General features: G+C 51.7%; 2 protein-coding genes across 5 annotated transcripts; one reads left to right on the forward strand and one right to left on the reverse strand.

Annotated features, from left to right (window-relative positions):
- Positions 1-257: 257 nt before the first annotated feature.
- DDRGK1 (DDRGK domain containing 1) lies at positions 258-11,102 on the reverse strand. Of its 4 annotated transcripts, none has more exons than XM_004433808.3 (9): positions 10,935-11,102; positions 9,520-9,726; positions 8,179-8,291; positions 7,830-7,931; positions 4,808-4,930; positions 4,387-4,425; positions 1,504-1,560; positions 925-973; positions 258-553 (listed from the first exon to the last, which is right to left on the reverse strand). In XM_004433808.3, the coding sequence occupies exons 1-9, from the start codon at positions 11,023-11,025 to the stop codon at positions 387-389; spliced, it is 948 nt and encodes a 315-aa protein (XP_004433865.1). In that variant the 5' UTR covers positions 11,026-11,102; the 3' UTR covers positions 258-386. The 4 variants fall into 4 exon arrangements, 3 of the variants coding, with proteins under 3 accessions (XP_004433865.1, XP_087301661.1, XP_087301662.1); XM_087445535.1 differs by having other exon boundaries at positions 9,520-9,723; positions 10,935-11,085; XR_015555631.1 differs by lacking the exons at positions 258-553; positions 925-973 and adding an exon at positions 2,460-2,665 and having other exon boundaries at positions 10,935-11,085.
- A 4,564-nt stretch (positions 11,103-15,666) lies between these two features.
- On the forward strand, positions 15,667-25,349 carry ITPA (inosine triphosphatase). Its single transcript, XM_004433807.3, has 8 exons — positions 15,667-15,776; positions 17,831-17,888; positions 17,983-18,047; positions 18,664-18,737; positions 19,582-19,613; positions 20,479-20,594; positions 23,590-23,666; positions 24,867-25,349. Exons 1-8 carry the CDS (start codon positions 15,711-15,713, stop codon positions 24,964-24,966), a joined length of 588 nt encoding a protein of 195 aa, XP_004433864.1. The 5' UTR covers positions 15,667-15,710; the 3' UTR covers positions 24,967-25,349.
- Positions 25,350-25,614: the final 265 nt, after the last annotated feature.

The following is a 25,614-nucleotide window of genomic DNA, read 5'->3' on the forward strand; positions in this document are numbered from 1 at the left end:
ACTTTGCTCTGGCCACAGGCGGGAGGGAGAGAAGGACCTCATCCAGGCCTTGGGGGCTGGGCTTGCAGGGCACACAGAAACACAGTAAATGTTCAATATTCTTTTGAATGAACGAGTGCATGACAAGAATGGAACTTCCTGCCTCCAAAGGACCCTCCCACCCATCTCCCCAGATATATTCTGAGGCCCAGATTTCACCTGCTTGTCTGGGATCCTGGGCCAGGGCTTCTGCCACACCAAGCCACACTACGCTCAGCAGTGCTCACAGGCTTTTAATCTAGAACAGCCTGGCCACACTGCATCATGGCCCCAGGATGGTGGGGAGGAATAAAGATGTATGGCCATGGAGGCCACGCCAGCTCCAAGTCCAAGATGGAAGGGTTAGGTCAGGCTGGGGCCTGGGCAGGGGGCTCCCGGCCCCAAGAGATGAGGGAGTTGCTGGCCTGGGCAAGCTCGGCGATGGACACCCGGCCCCGCTGTCGGATAAAGTTAGCCACAGCAGCCAGTTCCTCTGGCGTTATGTAGATGAACTTGCCCCGGTCGTCAATCACACCTGTGGGGACAGGCAGGTTGTGGGGCTGAGCCTTCCTGGGCCCTCCCCACTTGACCTGAGATTGCTTACCTGCCCACCCACCCCTTCACAAGTGGCTCAGAACACTCCAGGACTGCCTGCCTGCCTGGCCACATCCATTCCTGGCTAGGTGAGTCATATCAGGCTCCCTTGCCTGTCCTTGTCACCTCGAGCCATCCCCAGGCCTCAGCATGTCCTCCTTATAACTGCATCCCCCTGCTCAGTGCCCCTCATTGCACAGCCCTCCCTCCACCCAGGGGGCTGTCTTGCCTCTGCAACAAGTCCCTGCAGCCCCCTGCAGCTAGACACTCCCCAGGGCCAGGGCCTGGAGTGAGTGATTCTCCTCCTCTCACCTGTCAGAGTCCCCTCAGCCAGCAAGTCCTGGATGCGGTTTATGGTGTCCTACGAGGAGAACAATTTTCAGAGCAGACAGAGGCGCTGCCATCCCCAGAAAAGGCAGCTACATCCTCCCTCCCACCACAGCCAAACCTCCTCCTCTCTTTCTCATGGCTGCCCCCCATGGTGACTCCATGCTTCTCCTTTGGAGGGGCCCAGGGGAGAAGAGGCTCTGGTCTTGGGGCCCTGCAAGACCCCTGAGAGAGGCTCTCTTCCAACCACAGAGGAGTGGTGGTGACATTTGGCTGTGAAGGCTGGTGCAGTCTGTTTGCAAGAGAGTTGTCAAGGTAACTGGATTTGGGCTACTTTAGTTACAGGGGCTGCTGGAGTAGTGGGGTTTGGACTTTTTTCTTTTCCCCCATGCCTGTTCTTCCATCTAGTAGAGAGGCAGGATTCCTGTGGTGCCCAGAGACTCCTACCCTCTACTCCCTCTTGGTTGGGGGTATCAAGACTGCATCTTTAGGGTAGGCCCCCTCTGACAGCCACACAGACCCTGTGGCCAAACTCCACATAGCTGGCCACCTTCCAGGGCTTACCTGAGTCCTCAGGCCCACGTGGGAAGCCAGGTCTTCCAAGAGCACAACCTTGGACTGCTACAAGGAGAGGGAGGACAGGGAGAACATGGGCAAACCCCTCTCCGCACTGGAACCCTCTGAGGTTTGCATTCTGATCTGACCTGCTCTGGGTGGCTGGACAAACCCTGTGCAGGTTCCTAGGGAAGAGCCTTGCTCCCCCCACACACTCACTCACACCTGCTCACAATCACCCATATACAGAGACACACACACTCATAAACTGTCTCTTTCTCCTGCTTGCAGGGAGGAATCTCCCCATCTCCCTGTCCTGGACCAGGGACCACCCTGAGACAGACACACGTGGAGAGCCAGGCACAGCTGCCACCCTCTCCTCTGCATCCAGCTGTATCTTTTTAACATCATGGAAAGGTTGGAAGGGGAAGCACCATAGAGATGAAGCAAGGAGGTGACAGTCACCAAAAGCTATTTTAAAAAATTGTCACCAGGGCTTGTGTTTGCTGAAGATGTGCTAGGACAAGGCGCTGAGGTGTGGGGGATGCAACAGTGAACAAGACATAGCTCCTGCCCTTTAGCTCACATCCTGGCTGGGGAGACAGGCGAGAATGTGGACAAGGAGACAGCAGATAAAAGGCCCCAACAAGTCAAGGTCTCGGTAGAGGCAGGACCGCTCATTCCCACCTCCTCTTTGCTCACTGCTCCCCCGCATGGAGACCCCCACAACACTGACACACCCACACTTCTTCACCCATCCTCTTCACACCGTCTGAGGCACTGAGCCCACCCTTAAAATAACTATCACCAACACTGCTCAGTGCCTTCCCCGCATGGCCACGTTCCACGTGCTTCCTTCATACTCTCAGTAGAAACTTTAGTTCCCGGGGGTGCAGCCGAGGGTACACTGCTGGGTCCCACACATGCATCTGCCCCTGCCTCCCCGACAGACAGACAGCACATGCCTCGAGAGAAGGCGGTCTTCTGCATTTTTGTGAATCTTCCATAGCAAATGAGCTGGGGCAGGAGTGACACAGTGACACCTCCTCAGCTGCAGATGGCATGTGACTGTTCAAAATGACAAATTGAATGCGCAAGCAGGGAGGCAAGCGAGCAGCAGTTGGGCCAGGGGGTGGGCAAGCACAAGGTGACCTGGCCAGCTGGCTTCTACCTACAAAGCAGGGAGTGGGCACTGGGCTGTTAGTAACAGCTCAGAATGGAAACACGGAGTCACCCAAGATGGTCCCTGAAGACCTGGCCTGAGGGGCTGCTGCGGCCAAAAGGGTGTTTGCAAAATAAATCCAGCCCTGGTCAGAAAAGAGAGCAGACCAACAACAGCAAGTCAGGCCTACGCTTCACATAAACTCTACAGGGCCCAGAAATGTGCCTCCGGTTCTGAAACCCTAAGATGAAAGGGTCCATCCCCCTGGGGCCAGGAGGAAGGCGGGTGGGCTGAATTTTGGAAGGCCTCCTTCTCCCTGCAGACAGCAGCTCTGAGACAATTAGCCAGCACAGGCTGGAAAGACCCCTAAGCTTCAAAAGAGTTTGGAGAACCCCCAGAGAATGGCGCTTCCAAAGAGCCACTGAAAGTGAGGGCTGGAAATGCCCTGGGGGTCTTGTCCCAGGTCTCTGCAGAGGAGAGGGGGAGCTGTGGCTGAGGGAGGAGGGCTTCCTGAAGAAGGGACTCAGGACCGTGTTGCTGCCCACCGGGTAGGTGTGGACAGTAAGTTCCAAACAGCAACAGGAAAGTGTGAGAGGTGTCCTGCCCGGGGCTGCAGCCCTCAATCAAGAGTGCCAGGGTGGAGAACGGGCTCCATCAGAGGGGAATGGTCACAGCCTGAGGGGACAGGACCCTCTAGAAGCTCCCTCCCAGGAACCTCCAGCAGCCCCTCGCTCTAGGAGGTGTCTAAACCCTGTTCTCTTTCGGGAGAGGCAGGGGGAGGATTATGCAAGCCCTGGCTTCTTGGCACCCCCTAGTACCACCCCCACCACCACCCCCGCTCCCTCTGCACTCCTTCCCTCAGCCGCCTCTGCACCTCTGAGTTGCACTTGAAAACCTCTCCCCTCGTCGCATCTTTCGTGGGAGAGAAGTTGCTTAGCAGCAAAGCAGAGCAGGATGTGCTTATGCAACCCGGAGCAGCATCCGGGCGGCCTGTGCTGTGGCTGCAGACAGAAGGGGACTCACCTGCCGCCCCACCCTAGATTCCAAAGGAAACGTCATTCTGTTCCCCCCAGAAGACCCAAGTTCCTGGTGAGGAACACATGGCAGGGGACACTTGTTTCAACTCAGTGGAGCCTCCGTGAGACAGAACTGACAGAAAACCCATGCAAAGAAACCTGAAAACACAGTGACTCACTGAGCGTGGGGTCTGAAGAGAAGGGAAACTGTCAAACCCTGAGCGTGAGGAAGCCATCAAAGGCTCGTGCCTCCCACACAGACCAGGTCCTTCTCTACCTGTGGAGTCAGAGAAGGGACTCTCCTGGCCAGGACCCCAGCAGCTCAGCCTCCCTCGGTCCCCCGACCACTCCTTTTTTTTTTTTTTTTTTTTTGTGAGGGAGATCAGCCCTGAGCTAACATCCGTGCTCATCCTCCTCTTTTTGCTGAGGAAGACCAGCTCTGAGCTAACATCTATTGCCAATCCTCCTCCTTTTTTTCTTCCCCAAAGCCCCAGTAGATAGTTGTATGTCATAGTTGCACATCCTTCTAGTTGCTGTATGTGGGACGCGGCCTCAGCATGGCTGGAGAAGCGGTGCGCCCCTGACCACTCCTGCATGAGCTTGAGTGAAACGCCCACAGCCCCCACCTAGGCCTGCTCCCTCTAGGAGAACGCATGCGACACGCACCCGCGAGGCGGGGAGCTGACACCCAGGCTCTGCTCTGCAGCTTCTTACCTTAATGTAGTTGATGAACTCTGTCAGGAAGCTGTGGGACTAGAGCAGCAGAGATATCAGGGTGTGTCCCCCTTACAGGGGCCTCAGAGGTCTGTACCTACCCACCTGCCCACCTGAGTGCCATCTGCCTGCTGCCCGCCTGTGTGCCCACCCAACCACCTGAGTGTGCCACCCACTCACTTGCCTGCCTGAGCAGCAGAGCCTCCCATGGAGAGGGTTTCAGAGGCACCACCTCTCCTGAGGACAAGGCCTCTGGCTGCTAGAGCCTGTTGGTCCTGATGCCCACCCACCTCTCACTACCTGACTGGGGAGGCAGGTGAGGAGCAGTGGAGTGTCTGGGATGGGGTGGCTGGCCCTGGGTCTGACACAGGCCCTGCCATGGTGGGCGCAGGGAGGGGTTTCCCAGGGGTGGCAGGCCCACCTCTTCCTCAGTCATTGTCTCGCCCACACCCTCCTCCTCCACCACGAAGGCCTCCTTCAGTTTTAGGTACTCCTCATGCTCTCGCTGGGCCTGCTCCTCCCGGGCCTTCCTCTCCTCCTCTTCCTGTGGACACAGAGGAGGCAGGAGTCAGGTATTTCAGGGCGGGCATCCATTGCATCCCTATTCTGATCTCTGCTGTCCCTGAAGGGCACCAGGGCATACAGCTTGGCCCTTTCTCAGGGACAGAGCTCCTTCAAGACCCCAATCTCCCTGGCCCCCAAGCGGAACAGCAGGCAAAGGCCCCTCTTCTCATCAATTCCAACACCTCCCAGACAAATGCTGCTCAGCCCCCTTCTTGAAAATCCTCACTCCACAATATCCTCCAGTCACCCCTACCTTCTCCCTCCCTGTCATGTCCCAACTCCATGAACAAACCCCCAGGCTCCATTTCCTCACCATCCATTTGCCCCTCCGGCCCACTCTTATCTCGCTTCTGATACTCAGCGCCACCAAAACACCTCCTGCTACAGTCTCATGCACGCCCTCCATCCCACCAAATCCAAGGGATGGTTATCAGGCCTCATATCCCTGTCCTCTCAGTGGCACTGGGCAGAGCTGACCATGCCCTCTTCCCTTCCTTGGCTTCCAGAACCCACCCTCTCCTGGATTTCCTCCTGCTCCTTGGACCACTCTTTCAACCTTCTCTGTCCGTCAGCCCTGTCCCTTCTCTCTCTTCCACTCGTTTTCGGGCCACCTCACCATGCCCACAGCATCAACAATCATCTCCTTGTCAGTGACTGCCACAGTTGTACCCTGCCCAAATCTCTCCTCCCAAACATATGACTGCCCATGTGACACACCCACTAGGCCATCTCACAGACACCTCAAATTGAATATGTCCCAGAAAGATCCTGTGATCTACTCCCCACACGTCTGGTCCTCCTCCTGGGTCCCTGCTCAGTGAATCACACAGCCATCTGGCCAGCTGCTCTGGTCAGAAATGAGGTCCCATCTACCACTTCTTCCTCTAATTTCTGCAAACTTCTCATTTCGTCCATGTGGCTCCATCAACACCACTACCTAGTGCAACAGCCTCCCCTCAACCCAACCCATTTTCCAGAGCTCTCAGAAAGATCATTTTAAAACATGAAGCTAAAGCTGGGACAGAGAATACATAAGATGAGCATGAAGCACCTTGCAGTGCCAAAAGAAAGAAAGTACTCAAAAAGGGCCGGCCCGGTGGCTTAGCGGTTAAGTGCGTGCACTCCGCTACTGGCGGCCCGGGTTCGGATCCCGGGCGCGTACCGACACACCGCCTCTCTGGCCATGCAGAGGCTGCGTCCCACATACAGCAACTGGAAGGATGTGCAGCTGTGACATGCAACTGTCTACTGGGGCTTTGAGGCAAAAAATAAATAAAATAAAAATTAAAAAAAAAGAAAAAGAAAGTACTCAAAAAAACAAAATAATGAGGGTATGTCAAAGGTACACAGGAGCCAACTGAGACAGCTCCCAATGGCCAAAGATGTTGCTTAGAACAGTCTTCGCAACAAAATAGATAAGAGAGTATTGGATTGTAACACAAAGTACAAAAATACCGATAAGGCCACGTGGATATAAATAAATGATTGAATATATATAACAGAGAAGAGATAAATCTCCTGCATAAAAGAATTTCAAATACTTTCTGTAGATACTCTCCTCTCAAGAAGGTGAAGCATAACTCCCCACCCCTTAAGTGTGGGCTGTGCACAGTGACTTGTTTCTGAAGCAGCATGGGAAGGGGGGGAGTAACATTACAGTGGAGAAATCTGGCAAACACAACCTTAGCTAGGCGATCAAGGTGAACATCACCAGCGATAAGTCAAGTTGATAACGTGTACCCTTGATATGTTGTATTGAGAATGGCACTTCATTTGCGGTCTTCCTCCCAGAAATCCGTAACCCCGGTATAATCATGAGAAAAACATCAGCCAAACACAAATTGAGGGACATTCTACAAAACACTTGCCCAATACTCCTCAAACCTGTCAGGATCAAAAGCAAGGAAAGTCTGAGAACCTGTCACAACCCGGAGGAGCCTAAGGAGACTCGACAACTAAGTGTAATGTGGTATCCTGGATGGGACCCTGGAAAAGAAAAAGGATATTGGGGGGAAACTAATGAAATCTCAATAACATGTGGAATTTAGTTAATAATAATGTATCAATATTGGTAGTTGTGAGAAACATACCATAGTAAGGTAAGACGTTAATAACAAGGGAAACTGGGTGCCGGGGAGAAGAGCCCCAGGATTATGTAAGGTGCATCAGGCAGGATCAACACTCAGAAAGGTGAAAACCTCTCTCTGCTAATGCCTCCTCCCTGCTGTGTCTGGCCCACTCCCTACAGCACCCACAGCCAGGCCTTCTGCCCTCCAGTGTCCCTGGACAACAGGGCCAATCAGAGGCCAAGGGCACTAGGCTATGGGATGTTTCCAACTGGGGCAGCCCTGGCTCTCACCCTATATACGCCATATCTTTGTGACATTCCCTTTCTTGGGTACCTGGTTCTCAGAAGGAAGGAAGCACCTGGCAAACAAACGCTCATTAACCGCCTTTACCACAGTGGCTCCCATTCCCCAAGTGTCTCCTACATGCCAGGCCCTAAACAGAATCTGGTTCAGGCACGATCCAGCATCTCTTACAATGACCCTTATCAGCCTCAAAGCTCAGGATCCAGACTCTCCCTTACTCTAAGACCCCTCTCCGTCTTGCTTACCTTGCTCTAGCCACTCTAACCATCTCGACATTTTCCAAATGCTCCAGGTATGTTCAATAAATCACAGGCACAAAAATCCCGTCTCAGGCTCTGCTTTCCAGCAGCAGCTTTACACACATTGTACCTGGAGCACAGGGACCACATAAACCCGGGCCTCTCCTGCACCTGGTCCACGGCCCATCTCCTAGGTTGGAGGTGTTGGGGAGCTGCATGGAAGCAAGGCTGCCTCGTGTCAGAAGTCAGGATCGGGGGTCTGCCTCACCTTTTGTTCCTCCTCCAGGCGAAGCCGCTCCTCCTCCTTCTTCCACTCTGCCTCACGCTGGGTCTCCAGGCGTTTCCGCTCCTCACGCTCAGCCTCCTCTGCCTGAAGAGAGGCCTTCATAGGGAGCACATCCCTACCTCCAGCTAGAGCTTGCCCACCTCCCAAACAGGCCAGGGCAGGCGATGCCTGGGCCAGGCCACAGACCAAGGCTGCAGGAGACAGAACCAAGCAAGCAACAAACACCAGCCCAGTGTGCAAAGAGCCTCGAGGGAGGGGGTATGCCATAGGGGACAGGGAAGGCAGGGCACCTTTCCACTTCCCAGAGCTGCACCCCACCCCTCCTGCTTGCCTCACGCTGGGCTTTACGCGCTTGTTTCTCCTCCAGCTTCCGCAGTTTCTTGGCTCCAATTTTCCCTGACACGTGAGTTTCCACTGGCTTCTCAATGCCTTCTTCCTCCTGGGCTGAGTACGGTCAGAGAAAGACACATCAGGTCCTGGCCAGAGAGGACCAATCATGATGGATCCACTTCACCCTTGTCTTTCTCCTCATGGGGGGATCCCTTTCCACCCACCTGCAAATATCACAAGGCCAGCTCTGCCCTCCAGAGACATCTGCCATGAATGCAGAAATTCACACTCTGGGTGTGTGTGTTAGGGGTAGGAGAGGGGTGAGGGAACTGTGGGGCAAGGGAATAGAGGATAACTTTAGATGCTGCATAGCCATAAAGAGGGAGCCGCCAGGTTCCAATATATGAATGTATGAAAATCACAGGCAGGACTGTTTGGGCTTGCAGAGTTCCCTGGTTTCTGTCTCTGAGCCAAGCCTCCAGAAGCATGGCCCCATGGGGATATTTATCTCAGCCTCAAATCTGAAATCATCCTGTGATCAAGAACTACTGAGGGTTCTGAGCTCTGCCCCTGGCCAGGGTTATCCCTTTGTCCCACCAGACCCAGGGCAAAAAGACAACCTAAACCCCAGGCCTTCCTCAGGACCAGCTAAAATTTAAAGACCCACTGATGCCTGAGCAGCAAGGACGTCTGACTCCAAGTCTGAGATGGAGGGCTGGCACAACAGAGGGCCTCTTTTTTGAGCCAAAGGGGCTAGTTCCCAAGGGTATAAGGGCAAAAGCCCAAAATGCCTCCTCCTCAGGCTCGAGCCAGCTATTGAGTACTGAAGAAGAAATATTCTTTCCTACAATCCTAAGAGCTCTGTTGGTTTCCCTGCACCAGGGATATCGAGGCCTCTGTGAACACAATTCTGTAGCCTCAAACCCTGTTTCTAGGGTACAGGTGACCCCACTCCAGGAACTGCAAATGCTCTTGGTCAGGCACTCTGGCCTCAGGGTGAGGCCCTCAGGGAATGACTGTGCCCAAACCAGGAAGGGCGCTGGGAGATACGGAATGAACCAAGGAACTCTCTGGGGCAATCTGAAGACCCTTGCCCTCCTGCTTGGACACTGAGAGCCAAGATGAAGGAAGAGGGGGTTGGTGCAGTGGAATAGAGGCCAGCATCCAGAACTGCTGGTCCCCAGGACCAAAGGCTGGGTCCCACGTCTCCCCTCACTCCATCCTATGGCTCCCAGATATCCCTCCCACACTGTGCCTTTACACCCCACTCTTTCACCCAGTTTTGGGGGTCCTCTCACCTCCTAACCCAGCCCCCTTCCCTACCAGGCTGGGTTCCTCTCACCTGGAATGTTGGCCTCCTCCTCGTTCTCATCTATCTCTGACCAGGCCACCCGCTGGGCTCGACGCTGGGCCTGCAGGCGGCTGCCCAGGTCCCTCCGGCGCCGGGGCCTGCCCCCCACTCTCTGCTCCTCTGGCTCCAGGGGCTGAGGCTGGGCCACTCGGCCTGCTACTACTGGCTCCTCTTCATTGTGCAGTGGCTCTTGGTCTGCTGTAGGAAAGAGAGGAACCATGATGCTGTCCAGCAGCCCAACCCACCTGATGGCAGGGGAGCAACACCTTGGAAGCCTTACCTCTTCCACTCAACTTCCTCCAAGCTTCCGCTGCCCACAGCACAAAGCCCCAGCTTCTCAGACCACTGAGGCCTTTACGACCCAGACCCACACCTTGGTCCTATGCAGCAAGATCACCTCTTCCCTCCTGCCTGTGTGGATACCTTTCTCTCCCCTCAAGGCCCCACTTTTCCAGCTGTCCTGTCAGGAGACTACCCTCCTGCAAGAGGGAGCTGAAGCTCTACCTCCTCCAGGAAGCCCACCCTGACCTCTCCAGACGGCATGTGAATGCCCAGCATGGGGCAGCATTTACTTCTTGCCTGACACCACCTGCCACGGTTTTATCTGGCCCCTCAACCAGAGACCACACCTGGTGGGGCTGAGTCTCTCCTCCTAGGAAGATTTGTTGGCTATCTGCCTTACCTCAGCTTCTCTCTCCCCTGCCCTTGGAGTGTGCAGGTGCTCTGAAGTAGCTTCTGGACCCAGAGAGGGGAAGAGACATACACACAAACCCATAAGCTGACAAGAAATGGGGGCGGGGAAAGGGAGAGGATGACATGGCGTTCTGGTCGGGGTGGAGAACAGCACGGATGGTGCATGGCTGCATGGGTGCTGTCCTTGAGGGGGAAGGAGAGAGCTTCAAGGAGTTCCCGGGAGCCGCCTCACGCTCTCTCCAGCTCATGGGTAGACAGAAAACACTCAGGTGGCCCCTTCTTGGCCCTGGCTCTGGATCCAGCCTAGGAAGGATGGAAAATCTCTGCGGCCTCTCCCAGGGGCGCAGAGGGGGATCGTCCCGATGAGGGATGGGAGTGTGTGTCCGCCAGGGCCTGGCCCCTCTGGGTCTGGAAGTCTGGAGCGCTAGGGGGCGAGGCGAGGGATAGGGAGAGGCTGTCTTCTGCGGCCGAGAAAAAGGTGTACGGCCGCGGCCAGCCGGTCCGCGGGTTGGGCTCTAGCACTGCGTCACCCAGCCGGACCCCGTCGCGCACCTATGCGCATGCGCGCGGCCAAAGCTGTGGGGCGCCGAAATCCTCGTCAGCCCTGCCACGCACGCCGGCGCATGCGCAGGAGCCGCGGCGCGACGGCCTACAAAGGCTCAAGCGGCCAGAGAACTAGGCCCCATCGGCCCCGGGGCGGCGGCATCTCCTACCTGCTGGCGCCCGGCCCCGGCTGCGAGTCAGGAAGAGGATAAGGGCAACAAGCAGAGCCGCCGCCACTAAGTACACCACGGGGGCCACCATAACTACAGCTTCCAGGTGGAACCAGCGCGTCCGCCGTGAAGCCCGGGATCTCCAGGCCCCGCCCAACTCCCATAAGGCCCCTCCCGTTTCCCATTCTAGACTCCGCCCAACAGTCGGGGCCCCGCCCGGGCCGCACACTTCACAGCGAGTCCTTAATTTTTTACTTTAAAATGAATTTGGGGGGCGTAAAAAAAACATAATGTTAAGTGGAAATTATTGCAAATAGTTATGCCAGCATGACAACATTTATGTATGTTTTAAAAGTACTAAACAATACCACATAGTGTTTATGGAAACATACATATGTGGCAAAAAAACAAAAAGATGCTTAGGGATGATACACACCAACTTCAGGATAGTGGTCTCCTCTGGGGAGAGAGGAGAACGGATGGAATTAAGAGCAGAGCTTTGCCTATATCTGTGACATTTTATTTCTTTAAAAAGGGAGAGAGAGACCAAATCTTCTATTTAAATAAGTTGTGATTACTTTTGTACTCAGACCTACAACTTTACACCTATTTAAAAATAAAATTAGCTTTATTAGGTTGTACAAGAATTAGTTATCCAATTTTCCATAGTAAACACTCAGAATTTAAATACTCACAGAGAATTTAAATTTTCCTTTAATTCTTAAGAATTTATAAAGAAAACTGGGCACAAATTATACCTCAATAAAGTTGCTTTTTAAAAAACGGGACAATCCCGGGCGCGCACTGACACACCGCTTGTCCGGCCATGCTGAGGCCCCGTCCCACATACAGCAACTAGAAGGATGTGCAACTGTGACATACAACTATCTACTGGGGCTTTGGGGGAAAAATAAATAAATAAAATTAAAAAATTAAAAAATTAAAAAAATAAAAAACGGGACAGGATGTAAACTCAAGATTTTTAAAAAAGCAAATAACAGCTACTGGGAATTTGCTATTACAGTAGTATGAAGCTTTTTGTGTGTGTGATAGCATAAACAAAGATTGCTGGACCAATGGTGTGTGGTGGGGGAAAAGACTTGAAAAAATATGGTAACGTATTAACATCTTAACATCCGTTAAATTGGAATGGTGAGAACTTGAGTATCTATTTTATTATTTTCTGCAAGTTTAGAATATTTTATAATTTACTTTTTTTTTTTTTGGTGAGGATGATTAGCCCTGAGCTAACATCTGTTGCCAATCTTCCTCCTTTTGCTGAGGAATATTGGCCCTGGGTAACATCCATGCCCCTCTTCCTCTACTCTATATGCAGGACGCCTACCACAGCATGATTTGTTGATGAGTGGTGCATAGGTCCACGCCCGGGATCTGAACCTATGAACTCTGTGGAGCGCGCTAACTTAACCACTATGCCACTGGACTGGCCCCTATAATTTATATTTTTTAATTAAATTTTAAACAAGCAAAAAGGCAGGATAGATAAAATAAAAATAGTAAATGTTGATAATTGCTAAAGTTGGGTGATGGGTAAATAGGGGGCTCATTATACTGCTCTCTCTTTTTTTGTAAGTTTACATTCTTGTGTAAGTTTGAAATTTTCCATAATAAAAAGTTTTATTAAAAAGTAAAAATTGGGCCAGCCCCGTGGCTTAGCGGTTAAGTGCGCGTGCTCCGATGCTGGCAGCCCGGGTTCAGATTCCAGGCACATACCGACGCACCACTTCTCCGGCCATGCTGAGGCCGAGTCCCACATACAGCAACTAGAAGGATGTGCAACTATGACATACAACTATCTACTGGGGCTTTGAGGGGATAAATAAATAAATAAAGTTTTTAAAAAAATGTTAAAAAAAAAAAAAAAAGTAAAAATTAAGGGCTGGCCCGTGGCATAGCGGTTAAGTGCGTGTGCTCCGCTGGGGCGGCCCAGGTTCGGATCTGGGGTGTGCACTGATGCACCCCTTGTCAGGCCATGCTGTGGCGGCGTCCCATATAAAGTGGAGGAAGATCGGCACAGATGTTAGCCCAGGGCCAGTCTTCCTCAGCAAAAAGAGGATTGGCATGGATGTTAGCTCAGGGCTGATCTTCCTCACAAAAAATAAAAAAAATAGGGGCCGGCCTGGTGGCACAAGCGGTTAAGTGCGCGTGCTCTGCTGTGGTGGCCCGGGGTTCACCGGTTCGGATCCCGGGCGCGCACCGACACACCGCTTGTCAAGCCATGCTGTGTCGGCGTCCCATATAAAGTGGAGGAAGATGGGCATGGATATTAGCCCAGGGCCAGTCTTCCTCAGCAAAAAGAGGAGAATTGGCAGATGTTAGCTCAAGGCCAATCTTCCTCACAAAAAATAAAATAAAATAAAATTCTAAATAAATAAATAAAAATAAAAAAAGTAAAAAGTAAAATTTTTTACATTTTTGTGTGCAATTTGTATGTGCACAGAAAGTTGTCTGGAAGGGCAAAACAACCACCTGTCAACAGAGATAACTCTTCCTTGCAGCCTCAAACAGATTGTATCATTTTTATAGCTTTCATTTGGAGTTCTCAGAGGCCTGGACCCCAGGCATGTCACTTAAGGTTTGTGGGCAGACTGGAGGGGGTGGAATATGGCAGGGAGAACAACAGTGAGAGAGCTGCTGCCCTGGTCTGGGTAAGAACAGAACAGGGCCCGATTCGTGAGAGTAGCAGTAGAGGTGGAGATGAGGGCACTGATTCAAGAATTTTTTCAGAGGTAGAATTGATAGGACCTGAGAAGCTCCTTTGAGGGCAAGAATCATCCTTCTTTGCTTAACTGCATTTTCCCCACAATTGAGGGGAGTGCAATTCCAGAGATTTCCTGTCATATTCCTTGCTAAAGAGGATAAAAATTTACATATTTTAATTTTAGCATAGTCTATTTAATGAATGAATGACTAATACAATACCCTTCCTTTTTGTTCAGAGCAACTAATAACTTCACTATCTCTTTATATGTTGGCTCATCAGTTGAGCAAACCAATCAATACATTTTGTTTTGTTTTGCTGTTGCCTAAGAGGATTCTGTCACTTGCAACCAACAGTCCTGACTAAAGATCACACATACACAAACTTCTGCATACAATTTTGGGTATTCACATATCTCCTCCCTTCCCCAAAGCTCTTTGGCCCCAAGACCTTCAGATTTAGAGTGTGATCTATCTAAAACAGATATCCATTCACAATACTCCCTGCTTGATAATGCTTTGTGGGCTCCCACAGCTTGCCGGGTCACTGATCCGCCTCCCCAACCTAGGTGGCTCTCCCAGAGTCATTGCACTGGCCATAGCACATGGGAATTGTCTGTGGCACACCAGGTGCCTATACCCAGTCTCTGGAAAGCTCCTCCTGGCCTAAGGCTGTAGCTGAAGCTTTCAACAGCCAGGAGGTCAGCTTTGCTGAGGGGTACCTCCTCTGCCCTCCACCTCCCTGGGGATTCCCCATGATTTCACGAAGAAGGAAGACATGACATAGAGGGAGGGCTACCCACTCCCTGAATCTAACCCACTACTTCCCCGAGCAACTCCAAGGAACCACACAAATAGCATCATGGAAAGGTCACTGAATGGGAAACTTCAGGACCTGCCCAGGACACAGTAATGCCTTTTGGCCTGTGTAATACTCCCATTATCTAAGGTCACTGAGCAAAGATTTTAGAGAGCATGAACTTTTTGGATATTCCCTGAGGACAAATTCTGGGGTCTAAAAAAAATTCATCAAGATTATCAAAGTTCAATAACATTAAGCAAAAGAACTCATTCAGGCACTGACAGACCTCCAGACTTCCGATACTCCTCTGACAAAAGTCGCCTCACCAGTAGAGCTGGCCCTGAATCTACCCTTGCTGTTACTGAATCCCTGGAGGAGGGAGACAGGTGACTTGCCCAATGGGGGTGTCAGCAGTTGGTCAAGGCCTGTCGCAGAGGAGGGTCTGCTGGAGCACTCTCTACTCTTCGCAGTGTTCGGGATGCAGAGGTGTGGCTGAGATGGTGGGTAGGGAGAAGGGATGATGGATTTGAGAGGCTGGAGGGATGAGAGAATGAAGGAGTCAAAATACTTAAGTCCTAAGCCTAGGAGATGCATGAAATGACCGGGCTTGCTTTAGGCTATGCCAAGTTTAAAACCACAGTCAAGTAGATCTCAGCTGGCCGGCAAGGAAGAGCTAAGGAAGCAGGGCTGAAGGTGAGGTGAGGATAAAGACACAGGTTTGGGAGTCCTTGCCCAGAAGGAAACAGTTCTTATGGACACCTTGGAGTTGCCGGCGGAGAAAGCGCATCAGGCGAATCGCCCAGAGCACAGGCCTGCAGCTGATGGCCAGCCTCGCGGTAGCGACGAGGCGGTTCTTTGCTTCCCTCGGTGCCCCCGTCCCAGACAGGGGCGAAAGCGGGTGTAGGGCGGTGGTTGGAATGGTCTCCCCTGGGCCTTGAAGAGAGAGTCCCTTGGTGGGAGGGACTGGTCTCGGCGCACTCGACCTGCAGTCTTGGGAAGACCCCAGCAATTCAGGCGCAGGGGGGCCGCGCCATTTCCCTCCCTTCTGGCGCCCGGCAGCCCGAAAAGGGGCGCTGTGCTCCTCGGGCGTCTAAGAGGAGACGCCTCTCGCAGGCGTGCAACAGGACCCCAGGACTGCTGGACCCCAGACCTTAGGCCGGAAACCGAGCCGCCCCTTCCGCCGCCAGCCGGAACTGCTTGCGACTCGAGGCAAAGGCGCTTCCGGCGCGTCTGCCGCCTCGCCGGGGCTCACCATGGCGGCCTCCTTGGCCGGGAAGGAGATCGTGTTTGTTACGGGGAACGCCAAGAAGCTGGAGGAGGTGCCAGGAGGGTGTGGGAGGCCGACCAGGAGGCGGCTAGGGGTAGCACGTGCAAGGCCGGCTGCGGATAGGGCGGAGAAGGGCTTCCAGGTGGAGGGAAGCACGCGGGAGGAGGCGCAGAGGGAGAACGGAGAGTCGGCCCGGGAGGGATGGGTTGGACCTGCGTGTGGGTTGGGTCGCGCGGAGTGAGACGGCCACGTGTGCGGAATGGGGGCGGCCCAGGATTAACCTTGATAGTAAAAGGGCTTTGACAGATCCGGGCTTGTGAGCTCAGGGGCTGCGTGAGCCGAAGGAATGGCGAGGTCCTTAGCACCTGTCTCAAAGGTCACCCATTACGCTAGACCCCAAACTAGTACTCCGACAGCCCTCTGGAGCTGATCGAGACCGCGCTGCTGGCCCCGTGGGTGGCAGGGGCCGGACAGGCATCCAAACTGAGCCGTCTACGCCCCACTACGGTCCAGAAATGCGGTCCTCAGCCTCTCCCAGCCTCTTTCCGCATCTGTGAGAGGGGAAGGATGTGAGAGGTCTGCTTCCCAGCGTAATGGAAAGGAGGAGTGAATGGGGCAAAGGATCCAAAGTTCTTGCTTACAGGGACTTTGTGGCTAGCTGTGGGGATTCTGGGAGTTGATGGAACGTCTTTGGCTGCAAATAATAAAGACACATAGGGAGCTCATGTAAACCACTAGTTGACTCTTGTGGGAATACAGTGTTATGGTGTCCCACAGAACTTGAGGGGTCTTGGGTCTCTAGAGAGGCTGGCCTATCATAGTTATCTCTGGATGCTCATCCGTTTTCCTATTGGGGTCTTTCTACTTCCTTCCCTCCTGGTGGAGGGGACAGTGAGGCTACTGTGTGGAACAGCAGCTCTCATTGGCCTTGCTTCAGTCAAGGGTTTGCCCCTGCTCAGTCACGTATGGCCAAAGAGGTGGGTCATGTGTGGGGAATCAGGATGACACCCACTAGATACGTCTGAGGCAGCTCAGTGGGATGCAGTCGTTAGGGGACACGTCATTTGTCCACAGCATAGGGATTGATGGCACTTCTGTGCCAGTATAGGGTGGCCTTCTCAGGAGCTGGAGACCTGTGCTGATAACAGGTTTGGGATCCTGAAGCAAGATCAGTCAAACAGATAGGCAGTGCCACCCTGAACAGAGCCCCATGTGGGATGGTGGGTGCCAGCTCCCAAGCCTGTCTCTGCCTATGGTTGAGCACTGGCCCTCCCATGGTTAAAGAAGGGGCTGGAATGGCCAGAGGAGGCTCGTTAGAGAAGATGGACTTGAAGTTAGCCTAGAAGAGGGAGTCTTATCTCTTCATCTCATAATCCCCATTGGCAGACTGATGAAGCCTATGGACCCTTTCTCAGGAAAATATTTTTAGGTGTACAAAGTAAAATACATAGGATTACAAAGGAAATCAATTTTATTGAAGTACAGTTCTCAAAATATTACAAATGTTTGTGAACTAGTTACGTATTCTTTATTACTGCATTAAAGGGTTCAATCTATCAGTGTGTAATTACCATAATTTTGAAATAGGATTATAAATGATATTTTGAGATATCTGCTACAACTGTAATGGGATATAACAACACCTGTGATTTTAATAGGTTTAAAGGTCACAGGAACTGCTAATGCTATTTTGGTTTGTTTTCTATATTCACAATTGAAAGAGCTGCAAAATTTCAGCCAGGGGTTAGTGAAAATAAAGAGAGATTTTTTCCTCTCCAAGCTCACAGGCATCCTGAATCAGAATTCTGGGTAACCCCTGATAGAAAATTCCTAGCCTAGAAGGATGGGTAAGGTTTCTGGGAGCATTGAGAAGGGAAGAGGGTGTTCTGGATGGGGGAGTTGGCATGAACAGAGACCTGAAGTAGGAGAGAGAGAGTGAGGAGATGAGGGAGGTGACCTGCTGGGGTGAGGCTCATGGGCCTTTCTTGAGGGGAAGTTTGAGGGAACTGGCAGGAGAGTTACCTGAAGAGAAAGGTGGATGACAGTTTGCATAGTAACGGGGAGTCCTTAACAAATGGTGATAAATGTTCTTTCATTTTGGAACAGGTCATTCAGATTCTAGGAGATAAGCTTCCTTGCACTTTGGTGGCACAGAAAATTGACCGTATGTCTCTGTTTTGTTTTATTTTTAAAAGATGGTTTGATTTCTCTGTCTCCCCATGACCTGACTCTCTGTGTGTATCTGTTTCCCTAACAAGTGCCGGAGTACCAGGGAGAGCCTGATGAGATCTCCATACAGAAGTGTCAGGAGGCAGCTCGCCAGGTGCTTGCTCTGCACACGTGTGTTCCCATACGCGCTCCTCTTGTCCTGGTGGCTCCTGGGGCCTGTGCCTGCTGGGGACAGGTGGAGAGCAGTAGGGTGGGCACAGTTTGTCATGACTTCAAGGACCTGCCCAGGCCTCGCTAGGCTGGAGTCAGTTCATGTTGGCCCTGAAATACTACCATTCTCAACCTTGAATGTGTAGTATCCCCCCAGACCAACACACGCACACCTCTCTCCCTGATTTTCAGATATATATGTTCCAGCCCCTACATTCTTCCCATGCACATCTACCCCTGCACTCACACATCTCTGTGGAACTGAGAAAGAGCACTTTATGAAGTCAGGCTGCCCAAATATGAATCCCAGCTCTCCTGTTGCTGTGCCTGGAGCAAGGATTACAACCTGCCAAGGCTTTGGTGTCCTTGTCTCTAAAATTAAGATAAGAGATTAGCCAAGGGCTGTTCCCTGCAGCAGATGGACCTCCACCTGCTGCTGCTGCTGCAGATCTCAGCTAGCTGTGGGCCTGGCCCCTGCGCTGGGTGGCCTGGGAATTCAGAGTGGGGGCGGGGCCTGCTGCAAGTTGCAGGTCTCAGGGCTGCATGTCCTTGTGCTACAGGTGCAGGGGCCGGTACTGGTAGAGGACACCTGTCTGTGCTTCAACGCCCTCGGGGGCCTCCCTGGCCCCTACATGTGAGTCCTCTCCCACCTCCTTGTTGGGCCCTGCCCACAAAATCATCTAAACTTCGAAATGATTGGTTACCTGATATTGCAGGTCATTCAGTGTCTTGGCATCAACTCCAATATTTCTGATTGTCCTGAGGAAGGATTAGGGATGGGGAGAAGCATGCCTTTCTTTTGTAAAGTGTGAGAATGTGATTGTGTAAGCAGAGATGGGCAAGGGGAACCCTCCGGTTGGAGAGGTACATTATAGGCAGATCAGTTTCAGGAAAGAGGAAATAAGGAAGTTGAGATCTGAAAATGGATTTCTTTAAAACTGTCCAGTGCCCTGGACCCTCTCAGAAGGTCTTTGTGTATCTCTAGGTTACAAATACCCCAATTTGACTACCCCTTCCTGGGCTTGGAGGGCAAATGTGCAGAAGTGCTGTTGCTGGGTCTTGAATACGTATATCTTTAACTTTTGAGTTGCCAATTTGTTTGCCAAGGCAGTACACCCGTATACACTTATCCCTACAGTGCACATTGCTCCATATTCTCATCAGCACTTTGGATTATGATGTTTTAATATTTTGCAATGTGGGGAGTGTGAAATCACATGCGCTTCTAATTTGCGTTTCCCTAATTACCAGTGAGGTTGAGGCCTTCACTGGTTTATTGATCCTTCTGTGCATTGCCTGTTTGCCTCCATTTCCTTTTTCCCACTGGATTATTTCTCTTTGTTTTGATTTGAGATGTTCTTTATCATGTCCCCTTGGCTGTCCCAGGGCTCTGATCACTGGGGGTGCAGCGCAGAGAAGAAGGTGGTAGGAAGATCTGTGTGCTCCTGGTGTCTGATTCGCCTTTATTTCTCTTGCAGAAAGTGGTTTCTGCAGAAGTTAAAGCCTGAAGGTATTATCCCTATTTGTCTCTTTCTTTAGATCTGTTGGGAATTGAGAATCTGGGGGTTCTAGGGGAGGGGCCCCAACTAGTAATCAGGAGTCTCAGGTTCCAGCCCCAGTATGGAGCCTCGGTTCACCTCAGTTTTCCCATCTATAACCTGCAGCTCACAGTTACCCTGGACACCCAGTGGGCTCCAGGGAGCGGGCTGAGATGTGGGAGGAGTGGTGGGAGCTGTGAGTTTGAGGGACAAAGGGGCTGTAGTTGATTCTGGCTCTCTGAGAGGGACTGGCCCGACTGACTGCTTCCTGTCCTTGCCTCAGCCAGGGCCTGGCGTGGCCTGGGGGCTGGTGGGTTGTCCCTCCTGACCCCAGCAATGTGTACCCTGTCACCGACAGTTGCATGCCAAAATGCTACCTCTTTAGGTGCTTCTAAAAACACTTTAGGGCCGGCCCCGTGGCTTAGCGGTTAAGTGCGCGCGCTCCACTACTGGCAGCCCGGGTTCAGATCCCGGGCGCGCACCGACGCACCGCTTCTCCGGCCATGCTGAGGCCGCGTCCCACATACAGCAACTAGAAGGATGTGCAGCTATGACGTACAACTGTCTACTGGGGCTTTGGGGGAAAAATAAATAAGTAAAAAATTAAAAACACTTTATATTATGGAGCATTTCAAACGTGTACAATAGTAGAATAGAATAAAGAACCCCATGTCCCCAGCACCCAGTTTTCAGGCTTATCAGCTCAAAGCCTATCTGATGACATGTAGAAGCCCCCACAATTTTGTGCCCTTCTATCCGGGGCCTCGGGGGTAGGGAGTGGAGGCTGGGGGCTGGGCAGCACAGACTGCGCTGAGCCCTCACTGCACCCCCCCGCAGGTCTCCACCAGCTCCTGGCCGGCTTCGAAGACAAGTCTGCCTATGCGCTCTGCACGTTCGCACTCAGCTCTGGGGACCCAAGCCAGCCGGTGCGCCTGTTCAGGGGCCGGACCTCGGTGCGTACCCACGCTTGTTCCCCTGCGAGTCACCAGAGGGCGCTGCAACTCAAGCCTGCGGCCCAGGGTCTTCTGCAGGATCTGCACTACGGTGGTGGGAAAGGCAGTGGGAAGGGTGCCTGCGGCCAGAGTTAGTTCCCAGGGTTTTGCCCAGACGTGCCCCTGGGCATGACAACGAGAAATGCTGTCAATCCGGAAACGTGTTTGACCCCTGAGTCTGGTTCAGGGAACCGCACAATGGCTCACAGCTATTGAGGCCTTTACACCCAGAGCTCTGCACTGTGTGCTCTCCTAAGAATGTGGATGTCCATTATTTTTAAGTGTACAGTACAGTAGTGTTGACTGTATGCACATTGTTGTGCAACAGATCTCTAGAACTTTTCGTCTTGCAAAATCTAATGCCATCCTAAGATGTGGAAAGCAAAGGTGACAGCTCCCAAAGCTGCATCTACAGCTCAGACTTCTCCAAGCTCGAATCTCCTTATTCAGCTGCTGAGGCTACAGCTTCCCTTGAATATCATACAGCCTTTCCAACTTCTCACATTCATATAGGATCTTAGTTCTTCCTCCAACTCATTCCTTCCCCAGCTGCCCTTCAACACCCCCACACCTACATTTTAGTCTGTTAGGGTCTGCTGCTTCTCACAGGGTTCATAGCCCCCTCCGGGCTGGCCTGCTCCCTCCACAGCCCATCCGTTCTCTCCTTGTGGCAGGCGTGTGCCTTCTGGCACATCACTCCTCTGCTTAGTCCCTTCTGCTCAAGATAAAATCCAGAGTCCCGCCATAGCCCACAAAGCCCTACCTTAGAGGCTCTTCTGGGGGCTGTCCACAGATGTTTTGTTTTGCCCTGCCTGGTTAGATTTTGTGTGTGTGGTAAAAAACATAACATAAAAATTACTATCTTCACTGTTTTTAAGTATACAGTACAGTAATGTTAACTATATGCACATTGTTGTGCAACAGATCTCTGAAACTTTTTCATTGTGCAGAATTGAAACTATACCTATTGAACAACAACTCTCCGTTTCCCCCTGCCTCCAGCACCTGGCAGCCACCATCCCGCTTTCTGTTTCTAAGAGTTTGGCTACTTCAGACACCTCATATAAGTGGAATCCTGCAGTATTTGACTTTTTGTGACGGGCTTATTTCACTTAGCATAATGTCCTCAAGGTTCATCCATGTTGTAGCATATGACAGGATTTCTTTTTTTAAGGCTGAATAATGTTCCATTGTATGTATATGCCACATTTTCTCTATTCATTTATCTGTTGATGGACATTTAGATTACTTCCACTTTTTGGCTATTGTAAATAATGCTGTTATGAACATGGGTGTGCAAATATCTCTTCAAGATCCTGTTTTCAGTTCTTTTGGATATACCCAGAAGTGGGGTTGCTGGATCATATTGCCTGGTAAAATTTTTAAAAATTAGTTATAGTTGTCTGCTATGTTCACAGAAATGTTCTCAAAAATCAGAAGCCTCAGGGCCAGCCTTGTGGTGCAGTGGTTAAGTGCATGCGCTCCACTTCAGCGGCCCAGGGTTCACTGGTTCGGTTCCCGGGCGCGCACCGATGCACCACTTGTCAAGCCATGCTGTGGCGGCGTCCCATATAAAGTAGAAGAGGATGGGCACAGATGTTAGCTCAGGCCCGATCTTCTTCAGCAAAAAGAGGAGGTTTGGCAACGGATGTTAGCTTAGGGCTGATCTTCCTCACACACACAAAAAAAAAATCAGAAGCTTGAACAACCACCAGTCCAGCTTCCTGCACAGTGACTGAGTAGCAGCTGCTCTGCTGACAGAGCCTGATCACTGCAGTCCCCACCATTCCCTGTTGTCTCCCCAGCTCTGGCTGCTGTGTGTACTCTGTTGCTTGCCAGCCCCCACTTTACCTAAGGTGGCCTTGCTGCTTCTCTTCTCACCTGTGCTCTCTAAGCCCCAACCACGTCATCCTTTCAGCAATGCATATGCCAAGTTCTTTTCCATGACCTTGGCACCAGCTGTGTTCTCCACCTGGAATATTCTTGCTCCAGCCCTTTATGTGGCCGAAGTGTCCCCTCCTCACTGAGGCCTTCCCAGGGCTCCCCCTCCAAGTCACTCCATCCTGTTATTCTTGAGCCCAGCTCCCTGTTTGTTCCCTTTCGGGCACTTTGCATTTGGTAATCATTAATTTGTTTACTGGTGTGATGTCTTTCTATGAGGGCAAGACTAGGCCTGCTGTGACCCCAGTGCTGAGAACACTGCCTGCCCCACTGTAGGTGTTCAAAAAACATTTATGTGAGGTTCAGAGTGGTTCAGTAATGGGCTTCGGTCACAGTTCTCCTTTAGCAGAATTTGCCTTTGGTCTGAATGACTTGTCATATATATGGCTAATTCCCATCCTCTGCTGCCTGTTTTGTATTTTTTAAGCTAGTTTTTTTTACTTTCATGGCAACATGACATTTCATGACACTGGACTGTAATTTGTTCTCTTTGTAACGTTTTCCTGTTGGAATTTACCTATTACAGCCGGTAATTATTGAGCTCATTGAGTGTTGAACATTGTGCCAAGTAATTTCTATTATTTCATTTAATTGTTAGAGCCTCCCTTGTATTTTGAGAAATGTGGTAATAATAGCAGGTGTAGAGTTTGTCTGCAAAGTTCAGAGCCCTCAGCTTCCTGTTAGGAGAAAATGTTTTCTGTCAGTTTTTCAAAGTTGACTTCTTCAATGAGGTTACAGTTTGTCAAAACTGTAGAGAGGGAAGGTGGTTCCAAGGGCATCCGTGGGCGGATCAGGCACGTGGTTCCTCCCTGTAAGTGAGGGGAGCTGTCTCGCTCTATATTTTATTTATGTATTCAGCAAACGTTGGCAGGCACTGTGGACCCCTTGAGACCATATATTTTGAGTAAATAGGGTTTAACCAAATTCATAAACTAAACAAACTAAAACTGGCTACAGCCCCCCTCTTAGTGTGTCTCCTCCCAGTGACGCATCTGTCCCCCCTTTCCTCTGGCAGGGCCGGATCGTGGTGCCCCGAGGCTGCCGAGACTTTGGCTGGGATCCCTGCTTTCAGCCTGATGGATACGAGCAGACGTAAGGAGCCCCAGTTTCCTCCAGGGGTATGGGGTTGGGATAGCCGTGGTCTGGGTTGGGTCAGCGCCCCGCCCAAGTACAGGCACGCGGCTATGGGCGGGGGCAGCTCTGAGGGTGCCGTTCCAGCCAAAGGCAGCTCTGCTGGGGTGGGTGTGAGGAATCTGGGTGGCCCAGTTCACTGCAGGAGAGGCAGCCGGGTGTAGCTGGGAGTCCTGGGCTCTCAGGCTCCAGCTCACCGCAGAGCAGCTGTGTGACGTCACTGGCTTCCCCTCTCTGACCTTGGCTTGTCATGTAGAAACCTGACAGTTTTGTGGGATGATCTTCTGACTCCCCCATCTAGTTTGGAAAATGTTAACACTTTTGTAGCCTTTGGTGGACACCACATTAAACTCCACAGTGCCACATGTCCTCAGGATTTCACACTACCCTCCCTCCCCCGCTTATTTACACAGGACATGTTGGCCATTATTGGAATCAGGTTTTCCAGGCCAGAAGGGTCCTTAGGGAGCGTGGCTTGAGACCTCACAATAGCGAGTCAGGGCTGAGGACAACACGAAAGAGCACCAAGAATGCTCTTTGGTGACACAAATGGTCTATATCTGCATTGTCCAATCCAGTAGCCACTAGCCACACATGGCTGTGGAGCATTTAAATGTGGTTAGGGCGACTGAGGAACTGAAATTATTTTTATTCAACTGTAATTGATTTAAATTTAAATAACCACATGTGACTAGTGGCCACATATTGGACAGCACAGATCTGAATCCCACAACTAGGGTGTAGGATTCTCACCTCACTGGAGTCCTGACATGGAGGACAGGCCATGGCCAGCTGTCGAGCACTGCCTCCCCCCAACACTACGTTAGAGGAGACTGCTGTGTTTGTTCTGTTCGGCCCCACTGCTTCCTGTCAACAGATGACAAAGCTGATCAAACATGCAGCTCATCCCCCTGTCTCCAGCTTCCCTTAATGACTTTTGGACACTAGAGCAAGTTTAATATCCTTCCGCACTCAATATGGGTTTCTACCTACAGGGGAATTTAAAACTTTATCCGATTGTTAACAAATTAACTCTGGTTGCCAAGAGCTGGTGGCCCCACTCTCCTTTCCTGGGGACTCCTTGAGCTTTGGGCTCCAGGATGGGGTGGGGGGTGCACACCTTCCCTGAATCTGAGCTCCCTCTTCTCTGTCGCCCCTTAGGTATGCAGAGATGCCCAAGGCTGAGAAGAACACCATCTCCCATCGCTTCCGGGCCCTGCTCAAGCTGCAAGAGTACTTGGGCAGCCTGAATCCCCAGTGATGATGGCCGGGGATCCAGGAAGAGCTAGCCTGAAACCTCCTCCATCAGGCTGGCACCCCTCCGGGTACTTCCTTCAGGGTACCACTTCCTGGGGGTGTTGAGATAGCCTCATCAGCCCTATCTGGAGGAGCAGCTGGCACTGCTTGGAGAAACTTTGGCCAAGGGACACCATTCTCTTGCCCTCAGGGAATAAGTGGTCTCTCCTACAGCCTCCAGGCCTGGGATCCTGAAAGGACCTTGGATGTTAAGACTGGCCTTGGTGGGATTGCGGGTTTGGAGAAGAACCGTACAAACAGCGTTAGATATTTTTTAAATGCGGCAGATAAAACTTGTGGAGGGCACTTGCTTCCAAAATAAACTGGATATATCTGCTTTGAAACTGGCCTCAGGCAGGTGTCTGTCTGCTGAGTCCCCTTTGGCAGGAGCAGGAAACCTCTCAGGTGGGGCAGGAGGGCTGGGGCGGTGGCGGGACATGGGCAGCGGTGTTGAGGGTGTTCGTGTGCCCTTGCCGGCTGGAATATTACATCCTCTTTCCTTTATTCTTCAAGTGTCAGATCATGGGCTGATCTTTTCCATGCCAGATCCGTGCTGCCTGCCCACCCAGTGAGTGACGCCGCTGCCCAGCTGGCCTCCATGGTGTTTGTTGCT

Source organism: Ceratotherium simum, chromosome 21, assembly GCF_057802395.1.
Source record: "Ceratotherium simum simum isolate JZ-2026a chromosome 21, ASM5780239v1, whole genome shotgun sequence".
NCBI classification, from domain to species: domain Eukaryota; kingdom Metazoa; phylum Chordata; class Mammalia; order Perissodactyla; family Rhinocerotidae; genus Ceratotherium; species Ceratotherium simum.

Coding starts and splice junctions, on each gene's coding strand:
- DDRGK1 (XM_004433808.3), bottom strand. CDS start 11,025: ATGGTGGCCCCCGTGGTGTACTTAGTGGCGGCGGCTCTGCTTGTTGCC. Junction 8,292..9,519: donor GGAGGAGGCCAACATTCCAG/GTGAGAGGAACC, acceptor GACCGTACTCAG/CCCAGGAGGAAGAAGGCATT. Junction 554..924: donor GGCTGAGGGGACTCTGACAG/GTGAGAGGAGGA, acceptor CTGTCCCCACAG/GTGTGATTGACGACCGGGGC.
- ITPA (XM_004433807.3), top strand. CDS start 15,711: ATGGCGGCCTCCTTGGCCGGGAAGGAGATCGTGTTTGTTACGGGGAAC. Junction 15,777..17,830: donor ACGCCAAGAAGCTGGAGGAG/GTGCCAGGAGGG, acceptor ATTTTGGAACAG/GTCATTCAGATTCTAGGAGA. Junction 17,889..17,982: donor GGTGGCACAGAAAATTGACC/GTATGTCTCTGT, acceptor TTCCCTAACAAG/TGCCGGAGTACCAGGGAGAG.